Source organism: Siphateles boraxobius, unplaced genomic scaffold (assembly GCF_051911475.1).
Source record: "Siphateles boraxobius isolate OS27281-9 unplaced genomic scaffold, OSU_SipBor_1 103, whole genome shotgun sequence".
Taxonomy (NCBI): domain Eukaryota; kingdom Metazoa; phylum Chordata; class Actinopteri; order Cypriniformes; family Leuciscidae; genus Siphateles; species Siphateles boraxobius.
Genome location: NW_027508704.1, coordinates 925,867 through 952,717, shown reverse-complemented (window position 1 = coordinate 952,717; position 26,851 = coordinate 925,867). Strand labels below are relative to the sequence as shown.

At 43.0% G+C, this 26,851-nt stretch overlaps 1 protein-coding gene across 2 annotated transcripts; it reads right to left on the bottom strand.

Annotated features, from left to right (window-relative positions):
* Positions 1-5,927: 5,927 nt before the first annotated feature.
* On the bottom strand, positions 5,928-26,689 carry LOC143753311 (uncharacterized). Of its 2 annotated transcripts, none has more exons than XM_077245666.1 (6): positions 26,470-26,689; positions 17,607-21,217; positions 16,406-16,499; positions 14,982-15,031; positions 14,332-14,390; positions 5,928-7,350 (listed from the first exon to the last, which is right to left on the bottom strand). In XM_077245666.1, exons 2-5 carry the CDS (start codon positions 21,210-21,212, stop codon positions 14,346-14,348), a joined length of 3,795 nt encoding a protein of 1,264 aa, XP_077101781.1. In that variant the 5' UTR covers positions 21,213-21,217; positions 26,470-26,689; the 3' UTR covers positions 5,928-7,350; positions 14,332-14,345. The 2 variants fall into 2 exon arrangements, with proteins under 2 accessions (XP_077101781.1, XP_077101782.1); XM_077245667.1 differs by having other exon boundaries at positions 5,928-7,302.
* Positions 26,690-26,851: the final 162 nt, after the last annotated feature.

Sequence of the window (26,851 nt, the reverse complement as noted above, 5' to 3'; positions counted from 1 at the left end):
TCAGTTTTGATCACAGGAATAAATGACAGAATAGCCCATGTTAAATTGTAATAATATTACAGTTTTTACTGTATGTTTGATCAAATAAATGCAGAAGAGAATCAAAAATCTTACAGCCCCCAAACTTTTGAACAGTGTACAATAGTACATTTACTATAATTAGGGTAGTTTGGTAACTGACTAATCACTGACTAATTACAGGTGAGTTGAGAGCACAAATCACAAAATATTCACCTCGTAAATCATGATACACTGCTCTAGCACAGGAAAGTGCATGTAAGTTCAAGTGGATGCTTTTAAAATTAAAAAGTATCGGTATCGATATCGGCGATACTGGCCCTGTATTTACTTGGTATGGGATGGATACTAAATTTTGCAGTATCGCCCACCCCTATTTAACAGTCTGTACACGATCACAGCTGAGGAGGAGGGGCTTATCTAGCGAAACGATAGGTCATTTTCAAAAATAAATATATATATACTTTTTAGCTACAATTGTTCAGATTGAGCTGATCTGCAACGCGCCGGGAACTACGTCATCACGTTGAAAGGTCACCTTCCGATGTCGCCGGCGGAAGTACCGCCCCACTGTTTACAAAGCGACCAATACAATTTGAACTATCCTCCTTCGCATGGTCGCTTAAAGTGTTACTGTTTTCTCTTACCTTCACATTTCAACATGTAACCAACTGGGAGTAAAAGCTTAGACATGTCACTCTACATCAGAAGTCTAGAAGAACATCAATATCGTGTTCTTACATATCGTCGGCGTGCAACTATGCTCAACTACACTTCCTGAACATATTTTTATTTTAGTAACGAACGAAAGACCTGGAGATTTTGCGATCGGTCCCTCTTTGGTCACCATAGATATAAACACTAGATGTCGCCTTGGCTACAGCAGTTCATTGGAACGAATGCGTCAATAGAGCCGCCATCTTGAAACAGGGGAGCCCCTCATCAGCGTATGTAGGAAAAGGTCTAACGGAAATAAAATCACCATAAATCGTCATGAATGAGATTTTCTAGTTGTTTTGATTCGTTCCAACGGTCAGACATGTATTTATTATAGAGTCCATAGAAATTTAATTTTTTTTACAAAATTTCACAATCTTGTGAAATGTAATCCCTTGCTGTCTGCTTTTTAGATTTCGTTCGTGTAAACATCCATACGCAGCACAGAAGTCCGGCATCATCCATGAATTCAGCGTTACCCAGCTACTTCCTATGACAATACCCCTGTTCCAAGATGGCGGCGGTTTTGACGCATGTTTAGAACCCAAAGGCGACATTTAGTGTTTATATCTATGTTTGGTCACCCTGATTTTGCCAAGTATCAGAAGGAGAGCTTTATTGCCAAGTGTGCTTGCACACACAAGGAATTTGTTTTGGTGCTGAGGTTTCCAGTGGACTATACAAATACAACAAGAAACATGAAACATAATACTACAAATTATAAGAATAAAGAATGAAAATATAAATATATGAAAATAAAAAGTATCACAGTTAGGTTTAGTCAGAATAGACATTTCCAGATTATGAACATATTTACAGTGTTTTGAATATTATAATAAATAAATCTAAATCTAAGTATAAGTATCACCTGAGTTGTAGGATATTGCACTAAACAGTGGGAGTATTGCACTTACAGGCATATGCCTTGGGAGGAGTGTTAACTGTTCAGGAGGGAAATGGCCTGTGGGAAGAAACTGTTCCTGTGCCGAGATGTTCTTGTGGCCAGTGATCTGAGTCTCCGTCTTGACGGTAACAGTTCAAACAGGTGGTGTCCAGGGTGAGTGGAGTCTGTGATGATTTTACCTGCTCTCTTCCTCACTCTGGAAGAGTACAGGTCCTGGAGGGATGGCAGGGGGGCACCAATGATCCTCTCCGCAGTCCGGACTGTCCGTTGTAGTCTCCTGATGTCTGATTTGGTAGCTGAACCAAACCAGACAGTGATGGAAGCGCACAAGACAGACTCAATGACGGCTGAGTAGAACTGAATCAGCAGATCCTGTGGCAAGTTGAACTTCCTCAGCTGGCGAAGGAAGTACAGTCTCTGCTGGGCTTTTTTCACGACGGAGTCAATGTGATTGTCCCACTTCAGGTCCTGAGAGATGATAGTGCCCAGGAACCTGAATGACTCCACTGCTTCCACAGTGCTGTTCATGATGGTGAGTGGGAGGAGTGCTGAGCTGTTCCTCCTGAAGTCCACGATCATCTCCTATGTTTTGAGCGTGTTCAGCCCAAGGTTGTTGTAACTGCACCAGACAGCCAGCTGTTCAACCTCCAGTCTGTAAGCAGACTCGTCACCGTTTCGGATGAGACCGATGACAGTGGTGTCGTCGCCAAAGTTCAGGAGCTTGACAGTGGGGTCTTTAGAAGTGCAGTCATTAGTGTACAGGGAGAAGAGCAGTGGGGAGAGAACGCACCCTTGGGGGGCACCAGTGCTGGTGGTGAGAGTCCTAGATGTGTGTTTCCCCAGTCTCACTCGCTGCTGCCGGTCCGTCAGGAAGCTGGAGATCCACTGACAGATCGAGGATGGTATGGAGAGCTGGGTCAGTTTGTCTGTGAGAAGACCAGGCATGATGGTATTGAAGGCCGAACTGAAGTCCACAAAGAGGATCCTTGCATAAGTCCCTGGTCTGTCGAGATGTTGCAGGATATAATGCAGTCCCATGTTGACTGCATCATCCACAGACCTGTTTGCTCTGTAAGCAAACTGAAAGGGATCCAGCAGGGGTCCAGTGATGTCCTTCAGGTGGGCCAGCACCAGTCTTTCAAACGACTTCATGACCACAGACGTGAGAGCGACAGGTCTGTAGTCATTAAGTCCAGTGATTTTGGGTATTTTGGGGACAGGAATGATAGTGGAGCATTTGAAGCAGCAGGGAACTCCACACTGCTCCAATGATCTATTGAAGATCTGCGTGAAGACCGGGGCCAGTTGGTCAGCACAGGCTTTTAAACAAGCAGATGAGATGCCGTCTGGGCCTGAGGCTTTCCTAGTCTTCTGTTTTTTGAAGACTCGGCTCACGTCCTCCATACAGACCTTAAGCTCAGGTTGTGTCAAGTAAGACACAATCCTGGATCAACATATTTTGTTGATCCTGGAATAACATTCCTGTCCCAAAACTTAACCTACCCCTACCTAGAACTTTTTCCCTAAAATCAGAGGAAAATGACGGGTGAATAACACTGATGTCGAAGCACCTTACCCTGGTTCTAAGCCTAAACTTGACATACACTGTATACTTGTCCCTCTAATCTGATTGGTTGATTGGAAAGTTGTTCCAGGAACATGTGGTACTTGCAGTAACGTGCGGTGAAATCTTGTCATGGGTAGGCTTTGACCTATCAATGTGGCATATATGTTCATATATTCATTCAGTTAATGTAGCAACCCAAGTTCATATCAGGCATCATCACATCGCTGCCTGCATACAGCAAAGTCAGTCATATGTGATGCTAATATGCTAATGCTAATGCACAATCAAATCTAATAATCAAATGAATGGACACATCTATCTTATGACTTATACAACAAACAAATGTTTTGTGCGGGACACAGTAAGAGAGGGAGGCGGCGCGTTGTCAGCGAACCGACAAGCAGCCTAGTCATTCCTTCAAAATCCGCAAACGCGCACAGACAGCCACATACACACTATTGGTCTGGTCACTCTGGTGACGGTGCACTAGGATTTGAATAGGCTACAGTCAGAAAACATTGTGTCAGCAGTACAGCTTTACAGTACAAAAACAGCTTAAATTCGCTCCTACAAACTGCGCAAGGCGACACGCAATGAGCGTCTGGCGACGGCGCACCAGGATGAAAAAAAGAGAACTACAAAACAGCATTTTATCCCTTACGAAATGCACCATAATCGCACAGATAGACCTACAGTACAAATATGGCAGAGGTGACGGCGCACCAGGGTATGGAAGAGAGAACATTTTGGAGTCAGCGCACAGCAGGTCTATAACTGTTAGCCCACCATCAGACGACAAACACAAGCCAATATAAGGTTTTTAAAAATAATAAATAAATGAATAATTTACGTTTTAAAGGGGGTGCTTACTTTTATTTGTAGACGAAACTCCTTTTCCTCGATTTACTGAAGCCTATAAAACGCCTATAAAACGCATTTGCAGCTGCACAGCTAACGTTAGCACAGTGAGCGTATGGCTCGCTCATAGGCTGTGATGCGGCAACTGCACATCTAATGGCGCGGGCGCCTCTGACGTGAATGGAGCAGAACAGACTTTCCTCCTGGCTCTTATTTCCATTGAAAAGGAGAGACTTGTGAAATTGAGAAATACACCCAACAAGGAGGACTTTTACAACAAAGTAATTGACATCTTTGTCCAGAGGGATAGACGCATGGACTTTCCCGTTAGCGACCACAGCTCTTTTTCTTCATAGGACGCTTCCAACGCTAGGCGCCGCTAGATGCTAAGTAGCTTGAAGCGCGGAGTGAGTGAGAGCGAGTGGATCACGTGACATGAAGCACGCTCGGTCTCTGCCTCGATGTTGATAAGGCCGTGTGTCCACCAAAGCGTTTTTAGCCGGCTGAAAACGCTGGACGCTCTGCTGAAAACGCCTAGCCGTGGGCGCTTGAGAGCGTTTTGGCAGCGCTGCGTTTTTCAGTTGAGACGATTCGTTGCTATGATACAGAATATCCACAGCACAGTTTACTTGTAACTGATTTCGCAGATAATTTTGTTTCATACTAAAAATTTATTTTTCATCCATTTTGTTCGGTTAGCTCTGCTGGTAGACGTCGTTGTACAGAAAGAATGTTGTGACAGTTGGTCGTGTGGTATTTGTCCCGCCCCTCCTCCACTGTGATTGGACGGCTGTGCAAAAAGTGACAGTGATGAGCGCAGCGTTTTACCCAAAGTTGAACATTTTTCAACTCTCGGCGACCAGTAAAAAACGCCGGGCGCCCAGCTCTTGAGCGTTAAATACTCGCTCAGCGCCTCGTTACGCTCATGGCGTTTAAAAAACGCGGCGCTCCCATTGAAAACAATTGGAATTTTACGCCAGCTGCGTGAAAAAACGCTTTGGTGGACACACGGCCTAATTCAAGAGCGTGATTTTTTTTCCCAAACCACTTCAGCGGAAATCCCGCCCTGCAGCCGATTCTAAAGTTTTCATTGGTCATGTCAATCACTGTACTGATTGCCTACACCAAACACTGATCCCTAAACCTACCCGTCACTGTAACCTAAACCAATGAAATCGGCTGCAGGGCGGGATTTCCGCTGAAGTGGATTGGGAAAAAAAAATCACGCAATTCAAGACAGCACGAGAACTGACTGCGCATGCGCAAATATACGTAAACTACGTTCTATGGACCAAAGAGGCACTGCCAACCTCTGCCTCTAATGGCCATGGCCTTGAATTTTCTTCATGAAACAATGATTTTTAGGAGCAAACAATGGCAAAAGGAGTATATTATATGTGTATTCCTGAAAAATTGTGTTACAAAAATTTATATTTGTAATAAAATAAATGCAATTAATAATGTGGTGAATTAATAAAGCTCTTGGAATCAATAAACGTAATGTCAACATTTCCTTTGGTGAGGCACTGCCTACCCTGCCTACACGTCCCTCTTGGTGAAATCACGTTCATCGTCACGCTTTGTGCTGTAGGTCTTGATTTGGTTTTAGCTGTCGATAACAAACTCTGAAACCCGTTCAAAACCTGTCTTTGCAATACGAGTGTCTTGCACCTACGAACCCGTAAGTTCAGATTTATTCAGAAATAAACCTCGACTAAAATGTGCACGTGTTTGTTTTTGCAGGTTTGAGTCTCTGGCTAAAAACGTGAAAATACAGTAAAATGAGATGTATACACACGATTACCTATACATTACATATTAATTAATATGAGCAAATACAAATGAGTATGAGACAGCAACACGTTAGGCAAAATAAAAGAAGCAAGTTTATTACACTGACCAGCTCGGTTTAGTCAGCTCAAGATAAATACATTTTGTGGTAAGAATGTGGACAACAACACAAAAGAACCCTGCTCAACCCTGAGATTAAGATTTAGAAACATTTGAGGAACACAACGCCAACAAAAATGGTTTTTGGTACATTTGGTGTGATGCTAAATCGTGAAAATTCATTCAAGTTACAAAAAAAAATTGCACATAAGTTTGGCACAAACAGAGTCAGTTCATCAGGCAGAGATACCAGATTCCTCAAACTGTGGACAAAAATACTTGAAACATCTTCACTTTAACACACCGACATCCCTGTGTCTTTCATTACAAATAAAAGAAGTGCTTCCCGGGTGAAAATCATAAATACACTGATTTGTCTTTAGCAAGGCAGCAACAAATTAAGAAACCCACTTTTAATATAAAAAAGAAGTTTAGCATTTTACAAATGTTGAATGTAAATACTTATTGTTCAATGTCCGAATGAATGCTTTCTGAACTCAAAGATGAGCAAAAACAAATGCATTAACTTTCCTAAAGATCATCAAGATAATATGTCATTACTTATACTTATTATCTGCAAGATATGGATATGGTCAAGGAGACACATTTATGTGCACAGAATCAACAAGAATATCCACTGGCAGTGGGTGAAAAATGGATATTCAGATTTCTCTGAAACACTGATATTCAGCATTTCTTACAATAAAACATGTTTGTGAATCATACAATTAATGCAGCTGAAAATGCACATTAAATGTGGATACACATTCAGAGAAGAAAGTGTGTAAATGTGACGCTAAACAGGAAGAATTGGTGGATTAAACACCAGAATTATTGCATTGAATTCAGGATTCATTTTCGACAAAAAACATCTTTTCCCATTTTTTATTTTACACGAAGTGCCTTTCAAATTGCGTTTAAAGCCCAGCGGTCGTCATCCTCTCCTTCACTTCAGCTTCTGGAAATGTGTTTTGTAAAGAACGAGTTTCCATGTGACTGAATATATAGTGATGATTATGAAGAGGGATTTACATTCTGACAAGCGGTACATTTAAAACTCAGCTAATAAATTAAGACAGAATAAACAAAGAAAATCGGTTTTAAAAAAGAATTATTATACAACAATAATTTTACCCCCAGATATAAATATGAAAACCCATATTGTGAAAAGGCATTGAAATTAAAGTTGATCGGCTGTAGAGGCTGTGTCTCGTGTGACGGATGTTGAGAATTCAGGCTTTCGTTTCTGAAGGTCTGACAGGAACAGCGCTGGAGGTCAGAGGTCAAACGCACGTTTCTGAAGGTCGTACAGGAACAGTGCTGGAGGTCAGAGGTCAAACACACGTTTCTGAAGGTCCGACAGGAACAGCGCCGGAGGTCAGAGGTCAAACACACTCTGTGGAGGACGAAGAGGCTTCAAATAAAACACTGTATTTTATGAAATGCATTAAAACATGCACACATTTTGATTCGAGCTGAATGAGAGAAGCGTGAGCCACAGTTATTTTATTTTTACACTGGTAGTTTCAGTTTAGATTTAATAGGCTTAGCGCTTATAATAAATGCCACTATAATTTGTTTGTTTTATACTTCTATGTTTCATACCTATTTTGTACTGAATAACGGTAACAATAAGTTTTCATTGGTTAATATAAGTAATTACATTAGTTGACTCTTTCCCCGCCAGTGTTTTTGATTATTTCCACAGACCGGAATATTTCATTGTGTATCATATCATATTTCATGAATATCTAAACATACAATATATAAAAAGAAAAAACAGACCCTCTTTTTTTCAACAAATAAACCCAAGCTTTATGCATTTTTTTTTTATCAACACTTGAATGTGAGTTTCATTAAAAAGCATCATTTTGAGTATCGACATTTCATTCTGTAACATTTTGTAGTTTTGATTTATATGCCGTTTAATGTTGATGATCGCGTTATTTTACATATGCACATAATTACATATAATATCACTTTTTTCTGCAGCTTCTCCTGTGTTTTGATCAGGAGATTCTGCACCCTTTCAGTAATGTGTAATAGCGCCCCCTACAGTATAACAGTGAAAACTGGCGAGGAAAGAGTTAACATCAACTAACAACGAAACACTTCTAAAGCACGTTCATTTCAACATCTACTAAAGTTGTATCTGTTAATATTATTCAGTGGATCTGAGCCAATATGAACTAACAATGAACAGCTGAGTTTTAATTAACCAACAAATAAATACTGATACATAAGTAGTGCTCATTATTAGTTAATGCATTAATAAATGTCACCTAACAGGACTTAAAGGTGGGGTATGTGATTTTCTTTTTTGACATTTTTTCAAAATCACTTGAAATCCTATTCCTGACCCACTTGCTGGCTGTAAATTAGAAGCACTGAAATGAAAATTAAGCAATTTAATCATCTGTGGAACGGGCAGGACTCGAAAAACTCCAGCCAATCATTTTCAAGACCGTCTAGAATCATTGGATAGAGAATGCGTCACTCAAACGGTCTTACCATGAAGCTGATGTGAGCGATTGTGTTTATGCATGGGCATCTGAGTTTTCGCTCGTGCTTGATTGCGCGTCCATGTTTTTCGAATGGGTGGAGTCAGAGCCAGCGTTGGAGGAGAAGTAGGTAGGACCTTATGAGTTGTGTATTTTCAAAATCTGCCGGCCGTTTTGCAAATCACATACCCCACCTTTAAGTGTAAAATGTTCCTTGAATACCATTAAATGGATTTGCTGGAGTGAGGAGAACGTCCTGGTTGCATACGCAACAGGGAACGGAGGATGTAGTCGACGTTGACTGAATGGGGATCACGCCAGGGATCCTATCATCTTCGAGTACTATTGAACGAGCCAATGGAATTGATGTGCGTGATTTGCATCACACACTCCACCCCCGCGACGCGTGTATAAATACGGAAGTGGATGCACGCACTAGTTGCTTTTTCGCTGAGGAGCCGAGAGTAACCCGGAGTCAGCGGTGGTCCAGCAGTAGTGGCAAGGGGACTACGTCCTCCGTTCCCTCCTTCAGGGAACGGAGGGTTACATACGAAACCAGGACATTCCCTTTCAGTCGATAACGACAGACATAGTCGACGTCGACTGAATGGGGATAACCATTGAGCACGCCACTAAAGCTGCCACCTTCCAGTGCCTAGACAAAAGCCTCCTGATGCCCCCGCAAATTTTAAGGCGGGGAAGGACAGGGCTTAGGCCAGGGAAGTCACTGCTGTTCCTACAGGACAACTGGGAAAGCGTTCCCGTACATTGGAAGGAAGGGACGCTGCGGAAGCCACATCCTACCCAGAGGGAGGTAACGTGGAAAATACACATATGAACTGGGCGGATGACCGGGCAGTATAACCTATGGAATGTCACTTGGGTGGCTCCAGCCTAAGACGGGGGGAGACTGACCGGACAGTGACGACAGAGAGCCTCTGCCAAGGGAAGACACGGGCTCGCCGTAGGGAGCCGTATCGTAGAAGAATACACATATGGGATCACCGTAGGGACCGCAACATATGGACCCAGCCTAACACAGGTTCCACACTGCTTACAAGTGATAGGCCTGACACCAGACGTTCCGCACGTCCGACGTCGGAGGGGTGTGGAGGAACTCAACAGGGTTCAGCTTTAAGGGAACTCAACTGGAGTAGAAAGCGCACGTATCAAGTCCATAGGAGGGGAATGGCGCAGCAAGCCGACACTTGAACCGGGCTCACGGTGAAGCTGGCTTCATGAGAAGGGAGCCCACGGGAAGCAGCGGTTCAATAGGTGTCGCCCAGCCCCCAACTCTAAATCTGTCAGCAAAGCACTCTGTCAACGCCCAGGCGGAGCAAAACACTCATCATAGAGGAGCTCAACACCTAATTGGACATGAGCATCTCGGAATCTTTCACCGAAAATAAGGCAACCACATCAGTGGGCCACTTTGCTTGGAAACAGCCTTCCCTCTCTGATGATTCCTAACAGATAAGGGCTGGTCTGAGGTCTAAGGCTGCGTTCTGTACACATCTAACCGATATGAAGCGGACGGACAGAGAAGCCAGGGCTGGGTCTGCCTCCTCCGGGCAGCGCTGGCAGGCTCACCACCTGATCCTATTACGGGAGAGGTAGGAACCTTGGGCACAATCCAGGCTGTGGTCTCAGCTTGTGAGAGTTAGCCGGTCCGAACTCCAGACACAATACGTTGACCGAAAGCGAGCAAGTAGAGACTATGCGACCCTCTAGTAGAGACCCTCTAGTAGAGACTATGCGAGCAGGAGAACTGATTTAACAGAATTTTTAACTCACTGCCTGCAGTGGCTCAGGGGCGGTCACTGCAGTGCAGTTGCACCAGAGATAAGGCCCAAGAGGATAAAGAGGGAAGCAAGGGCTTACATTACCTTGCTCCCTCAGGAACCTGACGTGCTTCCCACGCTTCTGCATCATGATGTGCGTCAAGAATATAGAGGCAACATATTTTGAGGGTGGAGGAAAACAGCCTACTCCAACCCATCTTGCAGGAAAGAGAGCACTGAAATGATCGAAAGCTTTCAGGATCTCCTCACGGAGAGAAGACTCACTCAACGACTAGGTTCCACTTCTAATGCACAAGCATACCCCTCTTCAGGGGGTGCTCACGGAAGTGATGGTAACTATCACATGTCCCTGTGATAGCCACCTGAACGTCCGCTTTCAGATGCAAGCGGGCGTAGAACGTGGGTGCCATCGTGCCCCGTCCCTGAAAAAGTGTTCAGGGGAAGTCAGGAAGGCTGTCGATGGGAACCAGGTCTTGGTTAGGCCAATAAGGGGCAACTATGAAGACCTGCTCCTCCTGACTTGGCACCGTAGGTGCATGCGACTGGCGCAAAGACAAGAGCACTGCTCAACACGATATGTGAAGATCACTGAGCTTCAGGAGCATTTCTGCTCAACACCTGAGTGTGATAAACTCACTTAGCTACAGGAGCATTTCTGCTCAACACTTGAGTGCGAAGAACTTCACTGAGCAACAGGAGCATTTCTGCTCAACACTGAGTGTGAAAGGATTCACTGAGCTTCAGGAGCATGTCTGCTCAACACCTGAGTGTCATGAATTCACTGAGCTACAGGAGCATTGCTGCTCAACATCTGAGTGCGATGAACTTCACTGAGTTTCAGGAGCATTTCTGCTCAACATGAAGTGTGATGAATTCACTGACTTGAGCAGGCGTCAGGCGACCCCGAGTCGCAGTCGCTTTTAGGAGGCTCACTGGGGAACCGCATTTCTGCAGGCCCCTGGGGCAGCTGAGAGCTAGTGTCTGTCCAAGGGTAGTCCGCTCGGACAACAACACTGGCAAGGAGACGAAACCGGAGAGACAACTGGGCGGGTCCGGAGTGGACATGACCCTGCTTGACCTCAGGGGATGGAGTCTCCACTCATCCTGGCTCTAACTGTCGGGAGGCTCGTCAGCGGCACGACTGAGTAGAGCGGAAATAGTGGAACAAGGCATCCTCAGAAGCTTCAGACTCCAAGGAGGAGGTGACGGGTGAGTCATGAAATGCGAGGGAAGCTTAAGCAACGGTCGCAATGTCCAACATCTCAAGGCACGTATGCCCGTGTAGTCGAGGGTCGCCCAGGCCCCCGTTAAAACACGCCCTTTCTACATGGTCCCTCGGTTGATGAGGGTTTGGCAGCAGGCCGGGGTGAACTGTAGTCACACAGGGTGGGCTGCTCTGCCACGGTCACCTCGGAACTCGATCATGAAGCTAGTGCTGAAGCGGTCATCATATGGAGGAAGCCAACGGCTGCATCTACCACATGCCCCATGAGTCTCTGAAAGTTCTTTCAGTGGGACCCTTTCTCACTTCAAACACCAATCGAACACACTCCATCTCCAAAAACGGAAAAAGAGATACTCAACCCGTGGGCGAGATTACTCCCTCCCAGTTGACCTGACGACCCAACGGGCTCTGGAGCACTCGAAGGGAAGGACTCTGTACTGATAATCAACCTTCACACGCAACACACAGGATGGTTTGCGGCGCGGAAGGTAGAGATCTGAAGCACATGTCTTTTAGGTCACAGCTGCAGACCAATCTTGGTCCAAGATGGTCAGGACCCACCACCTAGTAGCATGAAGAACGAGTTTACAACTACCCTTCATACCGGCTTGAGGAGCGGCTATATCAAATCCTTCGCCAGCAGGAAGAGATAAGCATGCACAAGTCAGGAGCCCTGCTCAACACTAGGTGTGATGAATATCACTGGATTTTCAGGAGCACACCTGTGGGGCAGCAAAGTGGAGAGTGTGGTATTAGTGTGCTGTGCAACACTTACCTGTCTCCACCAGCAGCAGGGGGCGCGTGAGAAGGCGGATGACAGGGTCCTTGAACGCACCAAGCTGCCTGCTGGCGACCAAGGGGGGGGGCTGAGGGGTGTAAGTCTATACAGGGTCACACCCGCCAGACCGGCCCTCTTGGGACCCAGGGACAGATGAAATTGCTCTTTCTTTGAAGTGTTGGTACCGCTTGCTCCGCTTTTTTTTTTTTTTGGAAGCCAGCGGCGGAACAGACACACACACACACACACACACACACAACAAAGACTCCACCCGACCCTCACTCGGGGGAGGGAGTGATCTTTTTGCCAACTCCAAAAGCATCCTCATCCATCCCTGGGCGGCCCGCTCCGGATTCTTTCGCTGTCGCTTGCCACCTGGCTTGGCAGCGCCTGGAGCAGGCTGGGCGTCTCTCCTACGGCCGGCTACCTGCTGAGGCCTGGGTAGAGGCTGCTGCGGAGGCCCAGTGGGAGCGGCGGCCGGGGAACACCCTCGGCGACGAGCAGGTGGAGGAACTGCCACCGGCGGCAGGATGGAGGCACCTATGAGCGCACGGTCTGGGCTACCCTTGTGCATGCCATGGGTACCCTGGCCTGACAGACCAGTAGCAGCACCATGGCACGCAAAAGGAAGCGGCTTGCTTGTAAACTCTGCCCGGTGTAACGAACGAGAATTCACAGGCCTTAGCGGATCCCCCCAAAAGGCAGCGGCCACCAGACACAGGTGCACCTGTGACATGACAGACCGCTCCAATGGAGGGACACCTCGCAACCCTTCAACGTTCCTCCATCAAGTGTAGTGAGGGGGAAAAGCTATTCAGGCAGTTTCTGGCAGAGAAAGATGCCGTTCACCACCTGATAAGCTCTCCATGCATTTCGGAAAAGAAAAGCACTGGGGCGGCGAGCTGAGAACCAGTGCGGCCCAACCCGAGATACTAATCCTCCAACCGAGACTGAACGGGACACGGTGGAGTTTCCACTCGAGCTGACAGCCTTAACGGCCCGTTTCAGCATAGCTGACATTTCTGGATCTGGCTTGGGCAATGTTACACTCCGAGAGGGAGATAACACAGCTGAGTCGTCATCTCCAGAGGCCAGCTCACCCTCCGATGCTGCTATCGACATCTTATCCTCCGGGGGAACCCCCATTGAAACAGCTGATTGGTCCATTACAGAGGGACCAGCATGCTCAACAGGAATCCTATCGGCTGCGGTGTGATGGAGGAGTGAGGAGCCCACAAGGAATGGTTACAGGGCGGGACATCCATCACTATCCTCCGATCACCCATCCCACACGGCACCCGGGGGTAGGGCATGGTAATGGGGACCCGCGCTTCGCGGACGAAGGCAAGTCTTGATCTCAACATTTCCTGTCACACAGTCATATTCCCGCAATTTGAACATGAGCCGTCCACAAAAGCTGCCTCAGCATGCTGAACATATAAGCACACATGCATACATATTTAACCTAAAAATACCTAAAACAGCAGTTGAGAGCTCCAAGCTCGCGATCACCGCTGCACTCGCGCTGTAGACACCAGCACTGGGAGAGTCTTCCTGAAGAACACCGACACACTCGCTCGTTGTAAACAACAGCACTCTCAGAGACATCAAACGATCGGCTCCGAAGCGAAAGGCAACTAGTGCGTGCAACCACTTCCATATTTATACCCGCGCCGCGGGGGCGGAGTGTGTGATGCGAATCACGCACGCCAATTCGATTGGCTTGTTCAATAGTACTCGAAGATGATAGGCTCTCTGACGCGATCCCCATTCAGTCGACGTCGACTACATCCGACGTTATCGACTGAAAGGGAACTAAAATACGTTTATAGTGTTAATGATGTTTGTAAATGTTTTGTTTAATGATATTTTACATTATTTTTTAAGTGACTTCCACTGATGTCTTTTTTTCTCTCAACAATGCAGTTTGACAGGAATGATGTGTTAAAATATATAAATACAGACTATATAAAAGAGAGGGAATCTAACTAAAAATAACATCTCATGCATATACTTTTGATTTATGTGCATATGTTTAATTGAGTATAAAGTGCAGATGTTGAGCTCAAACCTCTCTCTCCAGTGTCACCTGTTGATCTGACCATACGAGGATCCTTTAATGAACTTGTTCTAACACATCAGAGGAAAACATTTACAAAAAGCACAACATTGAGCAGCTTCATTTTAAAATACTCAATTAAAAATAAATACACAAATCTAATACTTAAAGTCCCCCTGTGGTGAAAATCCAGCGTTTAATGTTGTTTATATGTCTATGTGGTGTTTTTAATACGCTTTAACACAAACCATGTGTAAATTCATAAGTCAACAGCATTGCTGAGTATTTTCTTCTTAAAACTGCAGTGAACCAAAGACAGTCTCAAAAACACGGTTTGAAATCGCTTGTGTTTCTGACGTCACAAACTACCTTGTAACCAATCAAATCAACGTGTGATCGTCAACGAGTGGATCTCTGAGTGAGTGAGTGAGTGGAGCAGGGGCTCATTTGCATATTCATAGAACCGTGCATACTAAATGAGACAAACGTGTCGAGTTACATTCAAGATATTTTAAGGCATTTTTTTAAGGATAAAAAACACTTAAATCTGTAATTTTGGTGATCAAAGATGAGTTTTAAGGGATACAATTATTGACTACAGGGGGACTTTAAATATTTTACATTGTCGTCTAGAAAAAAGTAGAAAAAAAGTATACATATACCTTGTGCTTTCGGCATTTCATTGAGAAATTATCCTCATTTAATACACAACCTAAAATAAAGATGAGGAAACACATCAATAAGACCTGAAGAGAATTAAGTGAACAGCAAAACAAACAAAAACCCTTAGTTAACAGCAAATCATAATAAAAATCTCTAATGTAAGATTATCTTTCCCTGGTTTACAAGTTTAAATCCAACTCATAACACTTAATACAAAAATAAATAAACATAATAAATATTTATATATAACTATTTACACACATATACATATACATACACACACACACATAATAAATATATATATATATATATATATATATATATATATATATTTTATGTGTGTGTGTATATATATATATATATATATATATATATACACACACACACACACATCATAAAAACAAAGAGTATAGATGCACTGAAATCTCAGTGTTGTTCTGAATTCAATAACTGCTAAAACATCAACTGTTGTCTCCACTTTTCATCTAGAAATTACACATTTACATCATTTCCTTCATGTACGGGTAGATTCACATGCTTATTTCCCGTGTCTGTTTCACACTGTCTCCATGCGTGTCTGAGCACAGGTTTAAACATGTCTGCTGAACACACACACACACACACACACACACACACACACACACACACACACACACACACACACACACACACACACACACACACACACACACACACACACAGATGTGTGATCCTTTCTCCAAAAAGGGAAACAAATTTTCCCAGTGTTTTATTTATTAACTTTGCAATCTGGCAACCATGAGAATAAAGTGCAGATGTGTAGTAAAGCTGTATAGTATAGATGTAAAGCTGCATAAACTGGAATAAATCCAAACATAATCTCGACTATATTGTTTGTGATTGTGGTTGTGGAATCAATGCACTCACGTAACCTCTGTGTGACAATAATGTCTATGTGGTGTTTTTAATATGCTTTAACACAAACCATGTGTAATTTCATAAGTCGACAGCATTGCTGAGTATTTTCTCCTTAAAACTGCAGTGAACCAAAGACAGTCTCAAAAACATGGTTTGAAATCGCTGGTGTTTCTGACGTCACAAACTACCTTGTAACCAATCAGATCAACGTGTGATCGTCAACGAGTGGATCTCTGAGTGAGTGAGTGAGTGAGTGGAGGCAGGGCTCATTTGCATATTCATAGAACCGCGCATACCAAATGACGCAAGGGGTCGAGTTACATTCAAGATATTGTAAGGCATGAAGAATTTTTATCTTCAAGGGGAAAAAAAGTTTAAATATGTAATTTTGGTGATCAAAGATGAGTTTTAAGGGATACAATTATTGACTACAGGGGCTACATTAAGACTAATTAAAAATTTGCTGGCAAAATTAACCCCACAACATGGGTGTATTGTGCAAATTCGTCCTTGTCATGTCTCTCACCTGACTGAACCGCACACATATAGTGATACTTGTTCAGGCAGCCTTTGAAAACGCATCCCAACGTTGCTCCCCGGTTTTGGCAAGTCGAACAAACCTGTAGAAACAAGCAATTGAGTGTCATTATCGCTGTGCGTTCGATCTTAAAGGGATAGTTCACCCAAAAATGAAAATTAGCCCATGATTTACTCACCCTCAAGCCATCCTAGTTGTATATGACATTCTTCTTTCAGACAAATACAATCAGAGTTAAATTTAAAAATGTCCTGGCTCTTCCAAGCTTTATAATGGGAGTCAATGGGTATATTTTTTTAAGTCCATCAAAGTGCATCTATTCATGATTAAAGTGCTCCACAGGCTCTGGGGGGTTAATACAGGCCTTCTGAAGTGAAGCGATGCGTTCGTGTAAGAAAAATTTCCATATTTTTTGGGGCTGATAGCCTTGTGGGCAAGTGCGCCGTTGTTCTTCGGGCGACCCGAGTTCGAGTTCCGGCTCGTGGACCTTTCCCGATCCCGCCCCCCCTCTCTCTCTCCCACCTCACTTCCTGTCTAACTACTGTCCTATCCTAATAAAAGGCAAAACACCAAAAAACAAATCTTTAAAAAAGGGAAAAATAGAAAATATCCATATTTAATACTTTATCGACTAAAATAACTAGCTTCCAACAGATGGCTGTACGCAACGATTTTCAGCAAAAGAGTAACCCTTGAACTTGACGCACAACGTAATGATGAACGTGGTCGCCCAGCGCTGTGTGTTTGAACAGCGAGAGGCAAAGCTTACGCTACTCCTACATCTACGTCACACATCATCAAGTGTTACTCTTTTGGTGTAGGTCGACTTGCGTATGGCCGTGTGCCGGAAGCTAGTTATTTTAGTCGATTAAGTTTTAAATATGGATATTTTTCTGACACGAACGCATCGCTTCACTTCAGAAGGCCTTTATTAAACCACCAGAGCCGTGTGGAGCACTTTAATCATGAATAGATGAGCGTTGATGGACTTCCAAAAAAATATACCCATTGACTCCCATTATAAAGCTTGGAAGAGCCAGGAGATTTTTTTAATATAACTCTGAATGTTTTCGTCTGAAAGAAGAATGTCATATACACCTAGGATGACTTCAGTGTGAGTAAATCATGGGCTAATTTTCATTTTTGGGATTACTATCCCTTTAAAGAATTCATGTATCCGAAATCTTACCGACACTTTCGCCAACCTGACGGCTTCCTCCAGCCCGTAGAGTTTCCCCCGAACCAGAAAGACGCCGGCGGCCCATACGGCACAGTCCTGGTGGAGCCAGTGTTCGTTAGCGTCAAGAGGAACCACAGGAGGGCTAAACCAATCAGTGGCGGTGTCCAGCTTAGGTTTCTTCGCTGTTGGACTAGTACACGGTTCGTTCCATCTCGACACGCGGAAAGAGTTCGACCAATTGCCTCTAGAAGCCGGATCCAAGTCACTATTATCCTCCTCCTCTAATGGATTGGGAATTACTTTAGAGGCCGATTTGTAGCCTTCAGGGAAATACGGTCCATGCAAGTCTCCAAGGTCGTTAGCGTTCGACGATCCCCCACAGAGACAGCAAACTAGCACGTCGTTCCGAGAGCCGTCCACGCAAACTCGACCGTACTGCAGTCCCGGATTTGCAGGCATTATTCCAGAAACAATCCCAGCAGACGCCGAACACTTTCCACGCTTGTTCTCCGGATCGTTCACAACCATACAGGTGGGAAAGTCCTTGAGATGCATGCGCACATACGGCGAAAAGCTCTCGTCCCGAACCTCCTTCTTCTCTTCCTTGTAGTTCAGACATTTAAGTTTAATTTCAGGTTCCTGAGGTTGGAAAAAGGATGTGTGGTCGACTTTGTGTTTCTTTCGTTTCCGCTTGCTAGCGTGAGATTTCTTCGCAGAAGTTGGACGTTTGTGAGCAGTCGTTTCTTTTCGCAGGATTTCAGAGCGACTGATTGGTACGGAATGACAGTTTCTTGTCTTTTTTTTTGCTGATTGGTAAAATGCATCTAAAGTCTTTGCAGAAGATGAGGTAGATCTTTCTTGGCATCTCCGTGAGCGTCTGATTTCTGTTCTTTCTTTCTGTAAATGCAATGCCGTCTTTTCTTCGGCATCATCATACATCCTTTCCAGCAAAGTGGAGGACTTGTTTTTCTTGGACCTACTCGCCTGAGGTTTTATTGCACGTACGCGACTTGATTTGTACCTGGTGGGTTGGATGTTTTGAACAATGGCTCCCATCCTTATGCCTCTCCGGGCTCTCGGAGGAAGTTTTTTCCTCTCGAACGTCTTCTTGGTGGCGAGCGAAGACAAACCATTGCTTGTTTTGAATGCATCCATGTTTGTTTGAACTGCAGATTCACCGTTGATGGACTCGGTTGGTTTGTCGCAGGACAATTCTGTTGTGAGATCAGACACCTTTTCTTGCTTTTGCTTCCCATCAACTGATTCTCCGCTCGTCAACACATTCTCCATTTTCTCTGCTGGAGTTGATTCGGGATCAGTTGATTCGGGATCAGTCAACACATTCTCCTTTTGCTCAGCTGGAGTTGATTCGGGATCAGTCAACACATTCTCCATTTGCTCTGCTGGAGTTGATTCGGGATCAGTCAACACATTCTCAATTTCCTCTGCTGGAGTTGATGCGGGATCAGTCAACACATTCTCCATTTGCTCTGCTGGAGTTGATTCGGGATCAGTCAACACATTCTCCTTTTGCTCAGCTGGAGTTGATGCGGGATCAGTCAACACATTCTCCATTTGCTCTGCTGGAGTTGATTCGGGATCAGTCAACACATTCTCAATTTCCTCTGCTGGAGTTGATTCGGAATCAGTCAACACATTCTCCATTTGCTCTGCTGGAGTTGATTCGGGATCAATCAACACATTCCCAATTTGCTCTGCTGGAGTTGATTCGGGATGATCAATCAACACATTCCCAATTTGATCTGCTGGAGTTGATTCGGGATCAGTCAACACATTCCCAAATTGCTCTGCTGGAGTTGATTCGGGATCAGTTGATTCAGGATCAGTCAACACATTCCCAATTTGCTCTGCTGGAGTTGATTCGGGATCAGTCAACACATTCTCCATTTCCCTTGTTGAAGTTGATTCAGGATCAGTCAACACATTCCCAATTTGCTCTGCTGGAGTTGATTTGGGATCATCAATCAACACATTCCCAATTTGCTCTGCTGGAGTTGATTCGGGATCAGTCAACACATCCCCAAATTGCTCTGCTGGAGTTGATTCGGGATCAGTTGATTCGGGATCAGTCAACACATTCCCAATTTGCTCTGCTGGAGTTGATTCGGGATCATCAGTCAACACATTCCCAATTTGCTCTGCTGGAGTTGATTCGGGATCAGTCAACACATTCCCAATTTGCTCTACTGGAGTTGATTCGGGATCAGTCAACACATTCTCCATTTCCCTTGTTGAAGTTGATTCGGGATCAGTTAACACATTCTCCATTGGCTCTTCTGAAGTTGATTTGGGATCAGTCAACACATTCTCCATTTCCTCTACTGGAGTTGATTCGGGACCATCAGTCAACATATTCTCCATTTGCTCTTCTGAAGTTGATTCGGGATCAGTTAACACATTCTCCGTTGGCTTTTCTGAAGTTGATTTGGGATCAGTCAACACATTCTCCATTTCCTCTACTGGAGTTGATTCGGGACCATCAGTCAACACATTCTCCATTTGCTCTTTTGAAGTTGATTCGGGATCAGTTGATTCGGGATTAGTCAACACATTCTCCATTTGCTCTCCTGAAGTTGATTTGGGATCAGTCAACACATTCTCCACTGGCTCTTCTGAAGTTGATTCGGGATCAGTCAATACATTCTCAATTTGCTTTGTTGAAGTTGATGCGGGATCAGTCAACAAATTATCCATTTGCTCTTCTGAAGTTGATTCGGGATCAGTTGGTTCGGGGTCAGCCCACACATTCTCAATTTGCTCTACTGAAAGTGATTCTGGATCTAATGGACAAATGAAGTCTTGGTTTAACGACACGGCGAAGCTAGCAGCTCCCGGTTCGTTTGGTAAAACAACCGGCTCCTTGGATCTGGAGATGAGAAAGACGAGCTCCGGGTTTGCATTCGGACACAATCCCTCTGGATCCGTGCCATTGTCCTCCGGGAATCTTCCCTCGAAGGGTCCGACGTTCCACAGGGCATTAGCAGCTCCATTCTGAAGTTCGTCTACGCTGATGGGAAACCTACACTCGCCGGGATCAGCTTGTAAAGACTTGAGCGTTTCCAAAGCTAGGTTTTCCATATCCGGAGGTTGTTGAAGATAGCAGAACGCCGCGACATTCTCCACAACTTGAGCCGGCGACATGAAGCCGAACGGCTCGCAAGATGCTAATCCAACCGGAACAGAAACTTGCTGGAGACAGTGTTGATCCACATCCACCGGGAGTCCCGTGTCTTCCACGTCTTTCCCGGGATCATAGGCACGAAGGAACGCCGAAGGAACCCCATAAACCGGGGAATGCTCTGAGAAGACATGCGACCGGCTCAGATACGATAGCATGACGGTCGTGTTGGAAAACTCATCGTCCGGTTGGATCTGCTCTGTGGGAAGCGGATCAGAGTCATTCTCGGGAAGAATCGCCCCATTGCTGGTCCCAGGATTTACGAACCAGCCCGGCGTCTGCATGACACGCAAGGCATCGATAGGATTCACTTTTAACAGGCATTCCTCTCTGTTCCGCGTCAGATCGAAGATGTTGGGAAGGACAGACAGATCCTGAGGCTGTAAACCATCAGAGTTGCTGGGAGGCTCTTCCATATCAACTGGGAGAAGAAACAGAACTGTCAGTTTTATTTGAAGGGATAGTTCACCCAAAAATGAAAATTCTGTCATAATTTACTCGCCCTCATGTCATTCCAAATAGGGATGCATGCTATGAAAATTGATCGATAACCAATAATTCTTTATGTTATAAAGTCGATATATTGGCCGATAAATCTAAATTCAATTTTTTATATAATTTTTGAGAGCCTGATTACAAAAACAAAAGTCTCATGTCTCAATAAGACAATTATAATGATTTTCTCATAATTTTATGTAGCCTATATGACAATATGTTGCACTTATTTTCCTTTTTTAAGTGATTTCAATCATATTTCAAGCAATTCAAAACCATCATGTTGAACAGTCGCATCTGAAGTGTCTCAGCTAAAAGAAATAATCCATTATTTATCAGCTTTGATATATAGGCAAAATGTTCTTATCAGGCCGATAACATTAAAAAAAATTTCATATATCGGCTGATACCAATTTGGTGGCTTATATATCGTATATACCTAGTTCCAAACCCATAAGACTTTTGTTAACCTTTGGAACACAAATGAAGATATTTTTTATGAGAGATTTCTGTCCCTAAATTCATAAGTTTATTCATAATATAAATCCATATGAATAGACTTAAAGCAGCACTATGTAGTTTTTCAACCTTCATAATATATTTCCAAGACCCTTGAGATGGTACATCGACTTACAATAGGTTGAATGAGACGTCTGCCGTAGCCTGACAGTGTCTGTGTCACTTTTACTGGCACTATGTAACTTCGGGTTTCGGGTAGGAACCCGAGCACAAAAAAAAAATACAAAATTCGACTGCTTTACGGCATACGTCACTTCCTCCACTTCCTCAGATTCTGACGTGAGAGCCCAACTAGCGTTTGATACCCGTCTGTGTGTTGTTGTAATGACCGAAGCAACAACTAAAAGGAAGAAGGCAAAGGTTTTGTCAGAGGAGACTAAAAGAATAAAAAGGGAGAGTGACAAAATAAAAGACCGGACGAGGATCACTATTGGAGAGAGAGCAAGAACGTTTGCAGACGGTATGAGTGTGCGCGCGCGACCAGCTCTCTCTTTATGCTCGTTCTTTCAGTAACATTCACCCTGTCACAAGCGCAGCAGTCAGTCATCTATAAAGTTTTTATAAATGTATAAATAAATTAGCAAGTCAGGGAGCTGACTATCGCGCGAAATGTAAAAGGCTGTAAAAGGCCTGGCCATGTTACGGAATCTATCTGGTCCTCCATTTATCTTCATGAATCAATGCTGGTAGAGTAGCGAATGATCAATCTGGTAGCTACACTAACATGCTAGCTTACAATGGTTATAATAAGTAATCTTTCAGGATAACTATCCTAATGTCTGCAGGCTGATATGTTTGTGTATTTATTTTTCTGGTGAAAGTGTCTTGCCTCAGGCTATAATGCAAATCGATTTTCAAATTTGCAGATTCATCTAAGGTAGTTTAAATTTAACAATATTGACGATATATGGCTATTACCTACCCCACAAACATTGAATTGAATTAGCATATCCGCTATGTAAAACAGTAGACAATAGGCTACTATAATGACGCTGTCTTGTAAACGTGAACTACGCGATCTTTTGACGTTTGAAATACAATAAAACCCATGAAGTTATATTCATATGACATGCTGAAATATATGTCAATGTACCTGGGATGAAGACATTTCACACGCAACGCTGGCCGTCTGTCCAAGACGTGAGAACTCGCGAGAACTCAAGACGGTATCGGCTTGTCAACATATGCACGTGTACGACAGATTTTACGACAGTAGTAGAAGACAATACTGTTTCCCAACTGTAGGGGGACCCCGAGAGCAAAACACGCAAAAACGACATAGTGCTGCTTTAAGTACGATTGAGCTTCCATTTAGCATACTTGTGTGCTCCGTGTTATGTGAAAATTTTTTAAATTAAATCTGTTCATCATATAAAGTGATCGAGTCTCCTCAGAAGACTTGGGTTAAACCGTCCGATTCATCTGGATTTATTACCATCTTCTTATGAACTTTTGCATCAAAGGTTTGGGTGAATAGACTTTCAATTTAATTTAAAATATCTTCATTTGTGTTCTGAAGATGAGCGAAAGTCTTAAGGGTTTGGAACGACATGAGAAACGACCTGAAAAAATGACGACAGAATAATAATTTTTAGGTGAAGTATCTCTTTAAAAACAATGCTATTTGACCAATGTGTTTACAACAATAAAACACAAAAGCTAAAATAACAGAGTTGATGTTAATAATAATAATGAAGACTTGACAGTGATATATTAAAAGATGGATCTTAAGTACATCATACTATTCCTGCATATGCAAAATACTAACATAATATAAACTATTTAAGCAATCTTCACTGCATTACTGTTTATATCGTCATAAACTGAATTATTGCACTATATAGATAATCTAAACTGCTTGATTGTTTATTTTGTTGCAAAATATGAACTATATTATCACTCAGCTCTGATCTGCTAAATGCGACTAGAACGCATGAAGATATTAAGGTATTTTGAACATAAACATCATTATTTATTCAGTAAAGCTACTTTGAAACAATGTGCATTGTGAAAAGTGTTATACAAATAAATTTGTCTTGACTTTAAAAATAAAGATAATAATATTAAAAAACAAAAACAAAGATCAGTTAGACTCTCCACAGCTGGTGATATCCTGGAGAAATCGTTTTTTAATTTGGATCAAATAAATGATATAAAGTTCCCCTCAATAATCAACACACTACTTAATATCAGATATAAACCACATTAAATTTATGCAGTCAGTGTTGGTGACGTTTGCACACCAGTGGAAATATTACGCAAGAGTTTTTGTGCATGGAAGAGCATTACTTAGAAAAGACAAGCAGGCATAATAAAGTAATGTGTTGCACAACAGATGTCATATACAGGTCCTTCTCAAAAAAATAGCATATTGTGATAAAGTTCATTATTTTCCATAATGTAATGATAAAAATTAAAACTTTCATATATTTTAGATTCATTGCACACCAACTGAAATATTTCAGGTCTTTTGTGTTAATACTGATGATTTTGGCATACAGCTCATGAAAACCCCAAATTCCTGTCTCAAAAAATTAGCATATCATGAAAAGGGTCTCTAAACGAGCTATTAACCTAATCATCTGAATCAACTAGTTAACTCTAAACACCTGCAAAAGATTCCTGAGGCTTTTAAAAACTCCCAGCCTGTTTCATTACTCAAAACCGCAATCATGGGTAAGACTGCGACCTGACTGCTGTCCAGAAGGCCATCATTGACACCCTCAAGCAAGAGGGTAAGACACAGAAAGACATTTCTGAACAAATAGGCTGTTCCCAGAAGCAGCACTGGACTTCAGGCATTTTGGCATTTCCTTCTCCCCAGTCTTCCTCCAGACTCTGGCACCTTGATTTCCGAATGACATGCAAAATTTGCTTTCATCCGAAAAAAGGACTTTGGACCACTGAGCAACAGTCCAGTGCTGCTTCTCTGTAGCCCAGGTCAGGCGCTTCTGCCGCTGTTTCTGGTTCAAAAGTGGCTTGACCTGGGGAATGCGGCACCTGTAGCCCATTTCCTGCACACGCCTGTGCACGGTGGCTCTGGATGTTTCTACTCCAGACTCAGTCCACTGCTTCCGCAGGTCCCCAAGGTCTGGAATCGGTCCTTCTCCACAATCTTCCTCAGGGTCCGGTCACCTCTTCTCGTTTTGCAGTGTTTTTTGCCACACTTTTTCCTTCCCGCAGACTTCCCACTGAGGTGCCTTGATACAGCACTCTGGGAACAGCCTATTTGTTCAGAAATGTCTTTCTGTGTCTTACCCTCTTGCTTGAGGGTGTCAATGATGGCCTTCTGGACAGCAGTCAGGTCGGCAGTCTTACCCATGATTGCGGTTTTGAGTAATGAAACAGGCTGGGAGTTTTTAAAAGCCTCAGGAATCTTTTGCAGGTGTTTAGAGTTAATTAGTTGATTCAGATGATTAGGTTAATAGCTCGTTTAGAGACCCTTTTCATGATATGCTAATTTTTTGAGATAGGAATTTTGGGTTTTCATGAGCTGTATGCCAAAATCATCAGTATTAAAACAATAAAGACCTGAAATATTTCAGCTGGTGTGCAATGAATCTAAAATATATTAAAGTTTAATTTTTATCATTACATTATGGAAAATAATGAACTTTATCACAATATGCTAATTTTTTTAGAAGGACCTGTACATTTAAATATAGCACATTACCAAATTATGTTTTGATTTTTTTTTTTACATTATTACTTCATCAGAATGGGAGAAAACCTGCCAATAGCTATGTATGAACACACATGCAAAAATAAAACACACTAATATATACACACTAATGCTAAACTTAATGAAAGTAATTATGTCTGAAAGCAACTGAGGAATATTTGCTTTATTTATCCAGCCAGATTTTAAATATATTTATTCTTGATAACTTAAACACTGTATTAATTTAAAATAACATGATTTTTTTCTCTAATATTTGTAAGCAATATATAAATAAATAGTGCATCATTAAGATGTAAATATAGGCCTAGTCTAGTACCATGAAATCCCCTCAAATTACAAAATATTTAAGAAAAACCTTTTCTGAAACAAACTATAGTAAGCATTACACTATTAAAGTTATAGATTAATTGTCTTTGACCTGTTTGCTGAATACCAAAGGGTTAATATATACCACGGCGAAGTATTACCATAGTACTTTGTGAAGATATTTACACAATATTTCAAAGAATACCAAGAAATACTTTCTGTACTTCAGATCAGTGTCCGATACTTTATAATACTCTTTTGTACTCCCGTATTTGATGTAAAACCGCAATCTCACGATGAGGCCTTACAAATGAAGCCCTGCTTTATTTAACCCACTCACATTTAAGCACTTTAATGGGATTATTTAGATTTGGATGCGTTATTTTATTCCGTTTATCAGTCCTGGTTCACTGCGACTGTGATTCTGTGCCGCTTTTCCGTGTTATGCTAACATTAGCATAGCATGCTGTTAGCATTCGCGCTAACATTTATTCTGGCGACGATTGAAAAAAACGCGGCCAACAAACGCATGTCGTAATGAAACCCATTGAAAAACTTGATGAATCGATCATAGATTAAACGCCACGAACGCGCTCATAGCCTCGCGTTATAACGCGCCGCGAGCGAAACAAAGAGAGCGCGTGCAGAGAGACTCACACACACACACTCACCAGTTTCTTCAGCACAGCAGTGTAAACTCCATCACACTGACACTATACACACACTCCTTCAACTGCAGAACAGAGGGTGTTTGAATTGGACTGAATAACGCATGAAACTGGAGCTTCTCATACTTTAGTTGAGGCTGCGCTGCTGTCAGTCATGATGCGCCATTGCGCATGCGCAGCGCTGTGGGACTGTAGTGCGTCCAGGAAGCGTCGAGCTCGATGTGGTTATAATGCGACATAAGTTGTTCATGTTCATTCAATATGGAAGACCATTTCCACCACGTGAGAAAACAAATCATGCATAATTATGAGATGAAATCACAACTATGAAATCAAAAGTCGAAATTATGACATACTAGTCATGTTATAAAAGTCATATCGATCT

What these genes read in the sequence shown, in the direction of transcription:
- LOC143753311 (XM_077245666.1), bottom strand. Translation starts at nt 21,212, where the DNA reads ATGGAAGAGCCTCCCAGCAACTCTGATGGTTTACAGCCTCAGGATCTG. An exon ending in TCAGGTTGGCGAAAGTGTCG is followed by an intron (nt 16,500 to 17,606) that starts GTAAGATTTCGG and finishes TTGTTTCTACAG; the next exon opens with GTTTGTTCGACTTGCCAAAA. An exon ending in TATGTGTGCGGTTCAGTCAG is followed by an intron (nt 15,032 to 16,405) that starts GTGAGAGACATG and finishes TCTTTATTTTAG; the next exon opens with GTTGTGTATTAAATGAGGAT.